We start from the raw sequence: 14,226 nt of genomic DNA, 5'->3' as shown, positions 1-14,226 counted from the left end.
TGCAAGAGAAAAAGGAGCCCAAAGCATGAGGATCAGCATCTTCCCGGGCACAGCTGGATGTCCAGATGGGCAACACACCCCTCACAGCATCGTCTCCAGCTCTTTGTTGAGGTTGGGGTGACGCTGAGTCAGGTCCGTTAAGTCCACTGTGTTTTCCCCACAGCCTTTCTGCCTCATCTCCTGGCCCGGACAGGGCACAACGTTCTCCACGGCGAAGGAGCCCGGCAGGCTGGCGCGGGCAGGGAGCAGCAGCCCCCGCTGCGGCGCGTTCGCCACCCCTCGCCCCGCCAGGCTCAGGCTGCAGCTCGTGGTGCCGTGGGACGCCAGCCCGCCGTAGCAGCAGCTCCCCGCCGCGCTGGTGGCGCGGGCCTTCTGCTTGAAGTCCAGCGCCAGGCTCCTCCGAAAACGGGCTTTCTTGATCTCCGCCTGCACCTGAGCGAGAGATCCGAGACGGCTGCTGGTGTCCAGAGCCAGCAGAACAGGCATCGCTCCCCATGCTTTCTGCTCTTAGTGCTTTTATTTCCCTTCTGAATCCTACTGAGAGGGATGGATCTGAATTTTCCCTCTGGCTATCCCAGCCTGAGGGCTCTTGAGTTAACTTTTCTCATATAATCATGGAATCACAGAATAGTTTGGGTTGAAGGACCTTCCCAGCCCCCCGGTGCCCCCCCCTGCCATGACAGGGACATCGTCACCAGCTCAGGGTGCTCAGAGCCCGTCCAGCCTGGCCTGGGATGTCTCCAGGGATGGTTCATCCACCACCTCTCTGGCCAACCTGGGCCAGGCTCTCACCACCCTCAGGGCAACAATTCCTTCCTCATGTCCAGCCTCAATCTCCCTCCTTTAGTTTAAAACCATTCCCTGACCCTAAAGGGGCTGGATCAGGGAGCTCAGCTGCTCATGCTTCTCACTTACCTCCCCATTGCAAAAGCAGTAGATAAAAGCCACAAAGAAACCCTGCCGAGAGAGAGAGCGGAGTTTGAGTCGTGAGCCGCGGTCCTGTCCGCGTGCTCGCTGTTTGGAACAGCAGCCCCGTGTCGACGCACCTGAGAGGAGTTAAAGAGCATCTCGTAGTGCATCTGGATCTGCCACAGGATCCCAGAGACCTCGGTGTAGGGCATGGCCATGAACACCACATAGTGGACTCCGAAAAGAGGCATCAGCACCAGCGTGGACTTCAGCAGCTTCCTGGGAGGAGAAACGCTCCGAGCCGTGAGCGGGGACCAGCCAGCCAGCCGGCAGCCCCCTTGCAGATGTGGGCAAGCATCCTAACAGAAAGGGCAACCGCTTCGGCTTGTTTGTGTGTAACTATCGCATCCCATCGAGCAGGAGAAGGGTTCAGAGCTTGAACTCCTGAACCTGCTGTTCTGCACAAACTGAGCTGCCAGAAGTGCTGGTTGCCATCATCTCACCACCTCCCCTCGCTCCTGCAGCCGTTCCTGTGCCTCTGCTCTTCATTCACAACCCTCTGGGGACCCAAATCAGCTCAACGGACAGAAAATGAGCCCGAGCAGAGCCGGGACACTCGCCTGTACTGCTGCCGGGGGTCGAGCTTCCCCGTGTGCGTCTCCCAGAGCTTGGAAGCCAACACCCGGACGATGTTGAGGAAGAGGAAGAAGTTCACCTGCCGACAGATGGTTTTGTTGCCCGCAGTAACTCTGGGTCTGCCCGAGCAGCCCCCGGGATGAGGACGGGCCGTTCTGGGTGAGCCCCACGCAGGGACACGCAGGCGATGCTGTGGTCCAGTGTCCTGGATCCCTCTGCATCACACGGGCCCTCCCCGGTGCTGGGGTGGCTGGGACACAGCCCCGGTGACCACAAGCGAACGCTCTGGGTCTCTCTCAATCCCCTTTCCCCAAAAAGGATTAGGAGGCTCAGCCATGGGATTCTTACCACGATGGCGGCCAAGATGGGGACCTGATAAATCCACTTCATGTTCCCTGCGCTGAGGTCCCAGCACCTGAAGAGATGAGCAAAGAAACACCTTGGAGAAACCTGAAATCCCCGGTAAGGAAAAGCACCGGCTGATGGCTCCCCGTGCCCCCAGCCACCGTCCCCGTCCGCCCACCCCTGCAGATCCTGACCCAACAGCAGCATTCATCACCACCATGGTGCTGCACACCAGTTCTAAATTGACATCAGCGTTCCTGAGGGTTCCTTGGCCAACTTATCTTAAACTCCTGCTGTATGTTTGGTGGCCTTTCTCCTTTTAAAACGCTGTAGAACATGCCCTGTAGTATTCACCTTTGCACTGTTGATTGACCAATTTATGGTGTAAACCTGCACCCAGCTTCCTCCCAAATGCAGAACAAAACCACTATTGGTCTGGATTACTGACAGTTTTATGAACCAGCTTTGCGTGTGTGTTCAGTCCTCTTGTTCTTCTAGGAGAACTTTCATTTTCCAAAGTTCTGGCGCCCACAGATGTTTCCCCCCCAAAGGACGGTTGGAGAAGTTGGACCCACGTACTGCGTATCTGCCAGGGAGGCCCTGACGCTGGCCCAGACCGACACAAACACCGCGGGGAGACCTGGAGGGGCAGGAGCCAGCGTGAGGAACGCGATGGAGCATCACGTGCGCAACCCCAACCGACCTGCATCCCCTGCCCTTATCTGGGCGCCCGGTGCTGCTCAGCCACAGTCTCGGTGGCCACGGCGCTGGGTTGGGGTCCCTGCTTACCCCAGCCGATGATGATGAGGACCCATAGGTAGTTTTCATTGGAGAGGAAGGCCATGAAGATCAGGCTGTGCAGGTAGAGACCTTCCACCAGGATCCAGTAGTGGTTGGTGGCCAGAAAATAGAGGAAGAGAGTCACCACAACCTTGCAGCCAACCTGTGGGCGCGGGGACAGAGAGGTGCCCATCTCAGGCTGCCCCTGCGGGCAAAACCTGGTGCCCAGGCTGCGCCCCGTGCGTGGTTCATGTCCCTCCTCTCGCAGGGAGCAGCTCCAGGCCACCAGAGCTCCACCAGCATCGGAGGTAGAGCAGATGCTCCAGGTCTTTCCCCAGGAGAGGTGTGTCCCTCATCAGCGCTCTGAGCTCAGACAGGCTGCCAGACCCGTGTCCTCTGTAGATCTCATCTCTATGGTGGCACCAGGATGGGGAGAAGCTGTAGGTTCATCCCTCCCCATCACCCCTGAGCAGCGCAGCCCCAATCTGGGAGGGTCCCAAGCGCATTCCCCATGCACCAGGGCTCCTAAATCCCTTTTTCCCCGTGATCCTGCCTCCGGTCTCAATGCACCACTTGCCAGGTGGCTCCGTTGTCCTGGCGAGGGACCCATTTCTGCCTTGAAATCGTCCTCCCGCATCTTGTCCGTCTCGCTGGCCAGCGTGCCCGAGTAGAGCACCACGTCCTTCACGAAGATGCTCACGGCCCGGCAGATGAAGGAGGCGAAGAGGTGGATGTGGATGTAGTTGCGTGTGCAGTGCAGGCGCCTATGGAGAAGGGTCGTGACACGAGCCCCGTCCCGGCTGCCCAACAAACTCCTCGCACGTGGGCTCGGGCAATGGGGGGTCCCAGAGAAGGTGAGCTCCGAGGTGTCAGCCCTCCCATGGCCACAGAAGCCAGATCTGGGGGCAAGTTGGGGCGTGAAGCCCCTCAAGAGCAGGATGGAGCAGATGAGGAGCTGGTCATATAAAGGAATCAAAGAAACGGGGGTGTCTGGGGGCTTTGGAAATGCTCTGATGTTTGTGCTGGGGTTTGGGGCCGGTTCCCGTTCCCTGAAGGGCTGTTTCCCCCTCGGGGTGTTGTGTGCGTGGGAATGGGGTGAGGACGGTTCTCCCCTCACGCGGGGATGGGGTTCGGCTCCTCCTTACTTGAAGTACGAGAGGATGCAGACGGCGACGATGAGGGAGGCCAGGGAGATGGAGTAGCCGATGGTGTACATGAGGTGCAGGCGGTCGAACACCTCCTGGCAGAGAAGGGCTGTGCTCAGCACCCCCCTGCAGCCCTGGGCTTTTCGGGAGCAGAGGGAAAGAGCCCCGCACTCCCAGCAATTCCCCCGGGCTGTCCCGAGTGCTTCCCCGGCCCCCGGCCCAACCCCTTTGCCCAGCGATGGCACCTTCTCGCGGCTCCGGCTCTCGGAGGAGAAGAGCAGAGCGCATTCGGTGTAATTAGCCCAGGTCTTGTTGATGCTGAGAGCCATGGCCCACGTCCCCGAGGCGCTGCAGTACCTGTAGGCGTGACCTGGGGACGGCAACGGGCGCAGTGACGGCAGCAGGAGCCGTGGGAAGCCCAGATACGTCCCCACTCAGTGGAGCATCGTCACCCAGCGCTCACCTCGATGGTTGAAGTCATAGATGTAGTCGGGGCAGGGGACAGACACCTCCTGGCTGGGGGAGCCCTTCGGCCAGCAGATAATCCCGTCCCACTCCGGAAGGCAGCTGGTGTCTGGCCAAAGAGCAGAGACACATCTTGCTTGGGCTCCAAACAGAGCCACGTTGTGACCTTCAGGTTCGCCAACTGGACCAGGGTGGGGAAAAATTGCTGCCACATGATCAGCCCTGATCGCAGAGCAGGGGGGCTGGGGAGGTGGACACGTCCCGTCCCATCCCATCCCATTATCCCACCTCCTCCTGAGGGGCCGAGGCCCCTGCACAGCTCTCATTGGCAATGGACAAACTGGAAACGGTGCAGCCAGCAGTGGCTAATCAGTGTGATGATTTAATCAGCACTAATTGTGCCCAGAGCAGCCACAGCACCAGCAGCTCCACAGACCCTGGGAGCCACGTGTCCCCATCCCGCTCCCATGGGAGGGGTGCAGGAACCTCATTGTGCTGATTGTGTTTCCCAGCCGCACCGGGACCCGCTGACCGTGCGCAGGGGAGGGACGCTACCTTTGATCTTCTCCAGCTGGGCTTTTATGTCTCTGTGACATTTCTCCTTGGCTTCCACCAGGAGATAGATCTGTTCTTCTTTTGTGAGGACGTCATCAGGGTCAACCTGCCAAGGCAAAGAAGAGACGGACAGGGGAGAGAGGAGACGAGTGGGACGTGGATGCGCTGGAGGAAAAGCTGCCGGAGCAGCCACAGCACGGCTGGACCCCCCAGCCCTCCCGGGCAGGTCAGGTTTGTGCAGCTTTGGGTAGATAATAGAATCATTTTGGTTGGAAAAACCCTTTAAGATCAAGTCCAACCATAACCCACCCCTGGCACTGCCCAATGTCCTGAGAACCTCATGTCCGTCTGTCCAACCTCCAGGGCTGGTGACTCCAGCACTGCCCTGGGCAGCCTGTTCAATGCCCCACAGCCCTTTGGGGAAGAAATTGTTCCCAAATCCAACCTCAACCTCCCCTGGCGCAACTTGAGGCCGTTTCCTCTGCTCCTGGCGCTTGTTCCTGGGGAGCAGAGCCCGACCCCCCTGGCTCCAAGCTCCTTTCAGGCAGTTCAGAGATCAGAAGGTCTCCCCTCAGCTCCTGTTCTCCAGCTGAACCCCCAGATCCCTCAGCTGCTCCCATCATGTGTCTGTGCTAAAACTCAGCCGCGTGTCGGGCTTCTGTGCCCCTGGCACCTCTGAGGCAGCGAACCGCGCACCGGGGGCACCCAAGGAATGCAAAACCCACCGCGGCGCAGTGTATCTGTGCTTTTAGCAGGAGCGAGATGCTCCCCGCTTCCACCCAGCTCCCGCCCGGCAGCTCTGCAGAGCACGGCGTGCGGCCGGGGGATGCAATTAACACTGTTTAAAGCCAGGAGAGGGACTGGAGGAGCCCATGGAGCCGCTCAGACTTACCAGAGCCCACGCGGAGCTCCAGAGGCAGCAGCAGAGCAGCACGGCCGCGACGGGTCCCCCCATGGTCCCGCGTGTCGCTGGGGTGGGGACCGCAGGGCCAGAGCTGGAGAAAGCGAATCCTTCACCTGGGGAGCCGCTCCAGGCCGGGTGGACAGAGCCGGTGCCTTGGGCAGCGCGGAGCATCCTCTGGGAGCCGCGTCCCGGTGCCCGTTGTGCGAGGTGGTGACAGGGACGCAGCGTGTCCCCTGGGCTGCCTGCCCCGGCCCGGCTCTGCTAGAGCGAGCTGCTCAATGGGAAAGGGGGGTTTGGGTTTCTCCCCCCACCATTCTTGCTGCTGGTCGGTCTCTGTGTCTCTCCTGCTTTAAGCAGCTCCCAGAGAATGCGCAAACAAGCCCCGTTCGGATGGGGACAGCCGAGGTTTATTGGCTCAGCCCTAGGTGCTAAAATCCTCTTCATTCAAAGCAGATTCCGCTTCTTTTTTCAGAAACTCCTCTCGCTGCCCGCTGGCTCATTTGTCGTTTGTCCCGGTGTCCCCCCCACCGCTCCAGGAGCCGAAGGACGATGGGGAACGAGGATGGAGCAAGGTGAGGGTGTTCAGCAGTGGGGCGGGTGCGTGTCGGGTGGATTCTGGCTGATGGGGAGGCAGCAACGCTAAGGGACAATTTCATTCCCACCGCAGGCGAAGTCTGACCCAGGCTCTGGGTTTGCAGTTAGCAAAACATTTTAGGTTTGGTTTTTTGTTTTTGACTAAATTACTTGGCATATTATAGAGAGATTACAAAGCAATAATTGCAAGCGACACCCACCCAGCCCCATCATCCACCCCCTCGCCTCCCCGAATCCACGCTAGGGATCGGGAGATGACGGCAAACAGCCAATTTCCCAGCGGTTTTTAGCCGCCGCCTCCTCCCGACAGACCCCGTAACCCGGCTGGAGCGGCATCGTGGGGGGGTCTGAGCACCGGGCTGAGCTGTGACACCCCCGTTCCCATCACTCCCGGCCCTGCAGCAGCTCCCCAACAGCAGGATTGGACCCACCCGGTCGTGCCAGGCCTGAGCCGCTGAGATAACACGTTGTAGCTCCCCAAACTCCTGGAAAATCGATTTTTCTCTGTTTTACAAGTGGGAGGGATACAGCCCAGGGCGTGTTGCTCATCCAGCCTTTCCTGGGGTCATTGGTAGAGCTGCAAAGGGAACTCGGCGGCAGGTTTGGGATCTGACCTGCACGTGGTGTGGGTGCAGTTAAGGCACCAACATTTGGGTCCCCTCACCAACTGGATCTAATAGGTTTTTTTAGATTAGCTTTCCCTTTAGTTATCTAACCATGGTCTGGGCAGGAACCTCATTGTGCTGATTGTGCTCTGCAGATCTACTACGAAGATTTTGCAGGGCAGATGCAGCAGGGGTTTAGGAGCAACTATTGGGTTCACCTTTCGTTATTATGCTTCAGGTTGATCACTCAGCACAATCTGAGTTTCAAAACAAATGAAGAAACGGCTCCGTAGTCGAAGCTGTTGGTTCCCCCATCCCTGGGGCTGCACTCGCTGCTGCTGGACCCGGCCCCGTGTGCGGAGCTGCGGGGTTTCTCCTCTTCACCGCGTCCCTCTGCTGCTCGGTGGGATGACTGAAATTCCTCACCCCTCTCTCAGCTGCCAGGAGCCTCCTGAGACCTGAGCGAGTAAATACCCATCCCTGGCAGAGCTTGAAATGCCGCTTCACAGGTCCGTGTCAGACGGAGAAGGCGGCTGGTTCGCTCTGTGCCAACGCGGCAGCAGGAGAGCGGCGTTCCAGCTGCCCTGGGGGGGAATCGAGGATCTCCCTCCTCGCTGTGCCGGGCTGGGCTGTTTGCTCCTACGGAGATGGGAGCAAAACCTGCAGCTGACAAATCAACTCCAGGGAGATCAGGAGAACAGAGAACCAGAGAGTGAGAGGGACGGGGAGCAGGAGAGAGGGATGGAGAGAGACAGGAGGGTGGAGTATGGAGGGTGCTGGTCTGTTCTCCCCAGGAACAAGCGCCAGGAGCAGAGGAAACGGCCTCAAGTTGCGCCAGGGGAGGTTGAGGTTGGATCTGGGAACAATTTCTTCCCCAAAGGGCTGTGGGGCATTGAACAGGCTGCCCAGGGCAGTGCTGGAGTCACCAGCCCTGGAGGGCTGGACAGACGGACATGAGGTTCTCAGGACAGGGGGTGGGGAATGGTTGGACTCGATGAGCTTGAGGGGCTTTTCCAACCAAAATGATTTGATAATTCTATGGAGGAAGAACGGAAAAAAGGATGGGAGGCAGAACAAAGGGAAAGAGCGACAAGGGCGGGAGCAGGGCAAAGGATGGGAGAGGAAAAATACAGTGATGGGAGGCAGGGCAGAGATGGAGGAATTGAAAAACAGATCCGGGAGGATGAGAGAGGGACAGAGAGAGGAAAAGGGACGGAGAGAAAAGGGACGGAGAGAAAAGGGTCGGGGCGCAGGAGCCGGCACGGGTTAAACGCGGCGGCCCCACTGCGCATACGCGAGCAGCGGCCCGCAGGACCCCGCCACGGCCGCCAGGGGGCGCGCGGGCGGCCCCGGGTCCCGCAGATGTGGAACAGCTGGAAAAGCGCCCGAGCATCGGAGCGCTCCGGTCGGAAAAGCCCTCGAGATCACCCAGTGCAGCTGTTCACCCCCGCACTGCCCCCTGTCCCGAGAACCTCATGTCCGTCTGTCCAGCCCTCCAGGGCTGGTGACTCCAGCACTGCCCTGGGCAGCCTGTTCAATGCCCCACAGCCCTTTGGGGAAGAAATTGTTCCTATGACCATCTCCCTGTAATCTCCCCTTGTTTTCCAGTGTGTGTTCATGGAGCAGCAGTAGATCTCCCGGTGCAACAAACGAACATTTATTTCTCCCTGGAGTTCTGGGCAGTTTATCTCGACAGCGCATCCGTAACCTCTCGTGTCCATCGCTCTGTATCGCGGTCCCGTCTTTCCCTCCAGCGCAGGAGGAAAACCCCTCTGTGTGTGACGTTTGTGGAACGGGACACTAAACAGAGCGCAGAGCGATCAAATGAGACTGGGCCAAGGGAACAGCTGGGAACAGCGCAGGGTCTGGCCAAACTACCCCCTGCACCTCCAAAATCAGGAGAGCGACGCCATGATACCCTGACGACCCATCCCCAACACTGCAGAGACCTCAGCAGTAATTGAGAACAAAATGCAGCCACAGGTGAGCTTAACAGCTGACTGACATGTATTTTAACATCTGTGTATAGAATATACGTGTGCACATTTACATTTTTTAACACATAGATGTCCGTATGTATGTGAGTGGTCTACAGGAAAGTCTCGGGAGGCCGTGAAATCTTCTCCGCAGCTACGGGAGCAGCACAGAGCCGGGAAAACTGACAACAGCTCAGGACCATCCTGCAGGATGCACAGCGCAGAATCCTCCTGCCTCACGTGTCTGCTTATCCTGATTGTGCTTGCTCAGCACCCTCTGGAAAAAGAATCAAACCAACCCCTTTGACAGACCGCGATGGACAGCGGAATAGCTGAAGAATAGAGCAATTATTCGGAAGTGTGGAACCCCAGGAAACCTGAGAAAATAGACGTCTAGTTCTTGCCATTCCTGGTGATCGGTAAAGCAAACAGTAGTTTCAGTTCTGCAAGATTCTCTTCAAGGGCAGTCGCTCAGAAATAACATGACACTTTAAAGAGATACTGAACACCAAAATACCAACACCTCTGTGTAAACCTGCCCTGACATCTTTTCTACAGATCGCCACATTCTGGGGAGGGTGTTTAAAATAACTAAGGACCTGGTCTTTGCTTCGTGAAAAAGCATCTGCAGCTATGGAAGACAACGTGGATTTGCAAGGAGCATGCTGATAAACGGAACTGGGGCACGGATTTCTTTGGCACGACAGTCTAACCTGACCGCCCCTCTAAGTCCTATTGTGCTACCTAAGCTGGAACAATGATACAAAAAGGATCGTTCTTCTTGAAAGTGGCCAAACTAAACAATGACTGTACTGTAAGTCAGCTCGTGCAGGTCAGTGGTCTTAAAGCAGTTTATCAGCAACAACTCCTGTTGTTTCTGCTCTTAAGAGAGGCGACCGGAGTCCATTTTTTGAAGTTTGGCAGGAAAATTACCTTCTAATTTCATGTCTGGAGCGCACACACCCGGAGGGCTCTTCTGCAAATCCAAATCGCTGGCAGACTGACTCAAAGCCCGGGCGCTGGCTTCTAAGGCTTCCAGCTGTATCCTGTCATCACCCCCAGAGCTGGGACGGACTTCTTGGATTTCCAGGAGATCTCCAGCACTGCGAGTCTTCTCTGTGCTGCCGCAGCTCATCCGCAGGGCTCGTCTTGGGAGCTCTTCCTTTCCTGAGCTGATCTTCTGAAGTTTAAAAGGGAGCTTGTTTTTGTCTCCTGTACCATCGATGCAGTCAAGCGAACAAACCTGTTCTCTTCTGGTCCTGTTGGTATCAACGGGGCTGCTCAAAGGAGACGCCAGGGACGGGTTTTCTTCTTGCTCTTTAACGCTGTAAGGAGGAGTTGGGACTTCAAACGTAGCATGGAACTGAGAATAATCGACGTGGAAAAAGCCATCCTCTAGGGACATCACCGGCAGGAATCGGTGGCCCCAAAGAACTTCATCTTCTGTATAGGAGGTCCTGGCTTGACACGTCATTCCTGCAGAACAGAAACAAGAGCGCGACATCATAATGTGAGCAAGAAAACAGGCACGTGGAGCAAAAACACAAGGTAAAGCTGCTGGATGAAAATCAATTGCAGCCTGTAAGATATCGAATGTATAGATTATAAAATGGAGGGATTTTTCCTACTCAATCTCGCAACAATTCATGGAGTGCCTCTAACTGACTGACTAGATTTTAATGCAAATATTGGAGTATATATTTCAGACTCACGCCGAGCAAAGAGCTTTTGACAAAAGCAAAACATAAAATGAAGACAGCATCGGCTCTCTAGCAACAATCCTATAGTCCGTATGTAAAGCTGGTTCTTGGAAGTCACCTTGGGAGCAAGAACCGTTGCTTGGCAGAGATGTACAGAATTCTCTGGCGAAGGTCGGGCATGGGGGAGCCAAAGAGAAACGAAACGTAATCTCCCTTTCCTTCTCGAGGACAGGCTACTTTTTCTCCAAACAGCACGTCAAGATAAGAGCCGTTAGAGACACGGCAGCTGTTTCCATGCTGACACAGGTACCGCTGGGGGGCTCGCAGGATTCGTTCCACTCAGTGCAAATGTGGAACGTTGGCAGTAATTCCATGCGTGAACTAGCAGCTCAAATGTGTTCTAACCAAGCCAACACATCTAGAACGGTCTTGACTTTAACCTTGCACATGGATCCTCAATGTATAGCTTCTTCAATAACCGCATTGTCAGAGGATCCACAAACACATTAAACCCTCAAAAGCCAAGGCTGCAAAGCCATGTGTCCCCTGGGCAATGCTGTATCCACATTTAAAACCAGCCAGCCAGGTGCTTGTGCCTGTGCGGTCTCTGTCCGCACTGCAAAGCTGGGTTTGTTGTTTTGCGTTCAGTTAAAAGCAGGACAGGCTGCCAGGGATTCTGCAGCCCCGCCGCTTCTGCAGCCCAGCGCTCTACACCGGGCTGAAAACAGACTACGAACCAGAGCACGCGTAGTGTTCTGAATCTTACCGGTGGTCTCAACAATTCCTTCAAGGATGACAACTATTTCGAATTGCTCGCTTCGCAGTGATCTCTGGGAGAGGCAGAACAGGGGGCTCTTGGAGTTAATTTCATGGCAGATGGTTAATGGGGACACCAAGAACAGCTGGTCCGCTCCGGTTCCAAACCCGACGTCCAGTTCACACTGGTCCAGCGGCAGAAACTCTCCCTCCGGCGTCTGGCGGGACTGAAGATGAAAAGATGATTTAGTGTGCGGGAAACCATGAACTCAATGCAATGAAGTTTAAACCTGCCGCTTTCGTGGCATTATTATCTATATTTTAGGTCTGGGGTCTTCACAATGGAGATGTAAGTGATAATAAATACCGTCAGGCTACTATATATGACCCATTTTCACTCTTCCTATTGTGCCACTACATCTCATCATCATCTACAAACTTTACCATGATATATATATATATATATATATATATTTATATATATATTTTGACTACTACACTACGAGCCATTCAGAGTTAGACTGGTGTATTTAATTTACAAAGGTAAATCCTCAGGGCCCCAGTGTTTCCATTGAAACGCTACATTCACTGCTAAATATGGGTCCTGTCACAAGTGCAAAATGTGATAAGACATATTTCTTCACATTCTTCCAGTGTGACACAAGTAAATGAAATGCCGGCTATCTAATCGGGCGCAGGAGTGCAGCGAGACCAGCTGTCAACAGCCCCTGTACAGCACAGCAGAAAGAGCACAAATCACACAGAAAAGGCAGAACGTGCTAAAGATAAATGTGAGTGAGCTCTGGCACAGCCACCGTAAGTTTACAGGACACATCACGCACCGATGTTAATTCACAGGCTGCCAGAACAGCCGCTCTAAGGGCTGGAACAGTCTGGTTCAAGAGGCACCTCAAGGAGCTGAGCAGGTTGGGCACGACGATAGTTTGAAATAAATCACGTATGAGTCACTGATTCATTGTCAGGTCTATGAAACAGCTATTCAGAAGATGAACAGGACAAGCAGGTGCATCAAATGTCCTTGTGTTTTCAGTCGCAATCGCCTGCACGCCAGCATGGAGCACCAACAGAATGATCAGCGGGAACAGCACCAGGGTGTGTGGGTGGTGTCTTATTGCAAAATAACTTTGCACCGAATTACTAGTGCTGTAGAAGCACGACTGTGGTACCGCTTTTATTCCACTTGGACTCGCATCTCATCTTGGATGATGGACAGAATTAGATAATTTAAAGGAGGACTTCTGCTAACTCTTAATAGAGAGCAACAAAAAACACGGTTTAGCTGGTTTTCTGATTCCTACATGAACTGCTCCATTTTCACTCCTGACAGCTTGTTCCCATATATATATATATATATATCCAACCTCTTTCTGAATCTTAGCAGATTCTCCATTTTAAATTATATTCTGTAGCGAGAAAAATGAACAGCTCAGTCAAGCGTTCTGCACAGAGCAGGAGGAAAACAGCATTTGGCATTTACCATCGTCCCATCACCTGCTCTGTTATACTTGTTTCTGCAGATTATTAAACTGCCCACAGACCTGCTCCAAAGAGAGGATTACCATAGAGAATAGAGAACATTTACAGCATTGAAATATGATATTTAGACACGACGTAGCTGCTGGGAGCTGCTATACTATGTTGCTTCATCTTCATGTGCACACATAGTGTTTTCCTTCCATTCTGCTCCTGCCCGACGCATCCTCAGGAATTCCACGTCTGCCGAGCTCGGCTGCATCCCGATGATTTATTTTTGTTATGATCGCCTTTGAATCCCAGTTTTCTTGCATTCTGAATTACACTGACCATTGTCAGTGATTAATAAATATAGTGGTGACAATCAAAGGGCCTTTCCACTGAAGCACCCACACAATCCCTCTGAAAGGCTTGGGAGACCACGGGGTAGGAAACTGCAAGTTAAACCTCCCCGGGTTTCCCCAAAGAGAAGAGGAGGCCAGGGTTGATTTTTGTCCTAGTTTAGCATCACCACAAAATGGGTACGACCAATTTTCTTATTCCCAGCTGTCACCTCGCACATAGTTGCCTGTGTCACCCACCGCAACGAACGCGTCCCATCCCACGCCAGACCTCACCTTGATCAGCTTGCAGCGGATCTGGGCAGACACCATGTGGCTGTTGCGGAGGTTGCCGACGCGGAACATGAGGCAGAGCTTGCCGTCCCGCTGCGAGACCACGGCGGCGCGGCTGAACATGAGCGTCTCGGCTCGCTTCTTGGGCTGCGACATCTTGATGAACATGCAGCCGATGAGGAACGCGTCGACGATGGAGCCCAGCAGCGACTGGAAGAGGAAGAGCACGATGCCCTCGGGGCAGCGCTCGGTGATGTAGCGGTGCCCGTAGCCGATGGTGGCTTCGGTCTCTATGAAGAAGAGGAAGGCGGAGGGGAAGTTGTAGACGTTGGCCACGCACGGGCTGTAGGCACCGTCGTGCGCCCGGTGCAGGTCCCCGCGCAGGTAGGCGATGCCCCACCACATGGAAGCCATGACCAGCCAGGCCACCGTGTAGGTCAGCAGGAAGATGAGCAGGTTCCAGCGCCACTTGAGATCCACCAGCGTGGTGAAGAGGTCGGACAGGTAGCGGCTGCTCTCGCCGCCCAGGTTCCCGTGTTGCACGTTGCAGCGCCCGTTCTTGTCCACGAAACGCTGCCGCTCCCTGCGGGCCGGGCCCACCGCCCGGTACTCGTCCCCGAAGCGCCGGTGCACGGCGGACATGCTGCCAGCGCGGCGGGGAGTCCCCCGGGGGCCGCCGTGGGGGGTGCGGGCGCCGGGACGACCGGGAGCGCAGCGCGGGGAGCGGAGCGGGGCGGGCGGGGCGGAG

General features: G+C 55.4%; 3 protein-coding genes across 4 annotated transcripts; all 3 read right to left on the bottom strand.

Moving 5' to 3' along the window:
- Window positions 1-81: 81 nt before the first annotated feature.
- Window positions 82-486, bottom strand: LOC309449194 (uncharacterized protein; the record flags this gene model as incomplete). Its single annotated transcript, XM_082071157.1, has 1 exon — window positions 82-486. One exon carries the CDS (start codon window positions 484-486, stop codon window positions 82-84), a length of 405 nt encoding a protein of 134 aa, XP_081927283.1.
- Window positions 487-1,620: 1,134 nt separating this feature from the next.
- Window positions 1,621-5,790, bottom strand: LOC309449073 (uncharacterized protein; the record flags this gene model as incomplete). The annotated part of the gene is given in 8 exon segments (XM_082070984.1): window positions 1,621-2,095; window positions 2,419-2,530; window positions 2,680-3,022; window positions 3,029-3,810; window positions 4,048-4,185; window positions 4,279-4,389; window positions 4,836-4,941; window positions 5,728-5,790. Coding segments are annotated over 8 exon segments (2,130 nt in total).
- A 3,275-nt stretch (window positions 5,791-9,065) lies between these two features.
- Window positions 9,066-14,133, bottom strand: LOC309449191 (G protein-activated inward rectifier potassium channel 1-like). 2 transcript variants are annotated; one of them, XM_082071150.1, is made up of 4 exons: window positions 13,482-14,133; window positions 11,381-11,597; window positions 9,848-10,390; window positions 9,066-9,191 (listed from the first exon to the last, which is right to left on the bottom strand). In XM_082071150.1, the coding sequence occupies exons 1-4, from the start codon at window positions 14,118-14,120 to the stop codon at window positions 9,163-9,165; spliced, it is 1,428 nt and encodes a 475-aa protein (XP_081927276.1). In that variant the 5' UTR covers window positions 14,121-14,133; the 3' UTR covers window positions 9,066-9,162. The 2 variants fall into 2 exon arrangements, with proteins under 2 accessions (XP_081927276.1, XP_081927275.1); XM_082071149.1 differs by lacking the exon at window positions 9,066-9,191 and having other exon boundaries at window positions 9,797-10,390.
- Window positions 14,134-14,226: the final 93 nt, after the last annotated feature.

The sequence above is a fragment of the Streptopelia decaocto genome, assembly GCF_964273445.1.
Source record: "Streptopelia decaocto genome assembly, chromosome: 22".
Classification (NCBI taxonomy): Eukaryota; Metazoa; Chordata; class Aves; order Columbiformes; family Columbidae; genus Streptopelia; species Streptopelia decaocto.
This window is presented reverse-complemented; position numbering and strand designations above follow the sequence as displayed.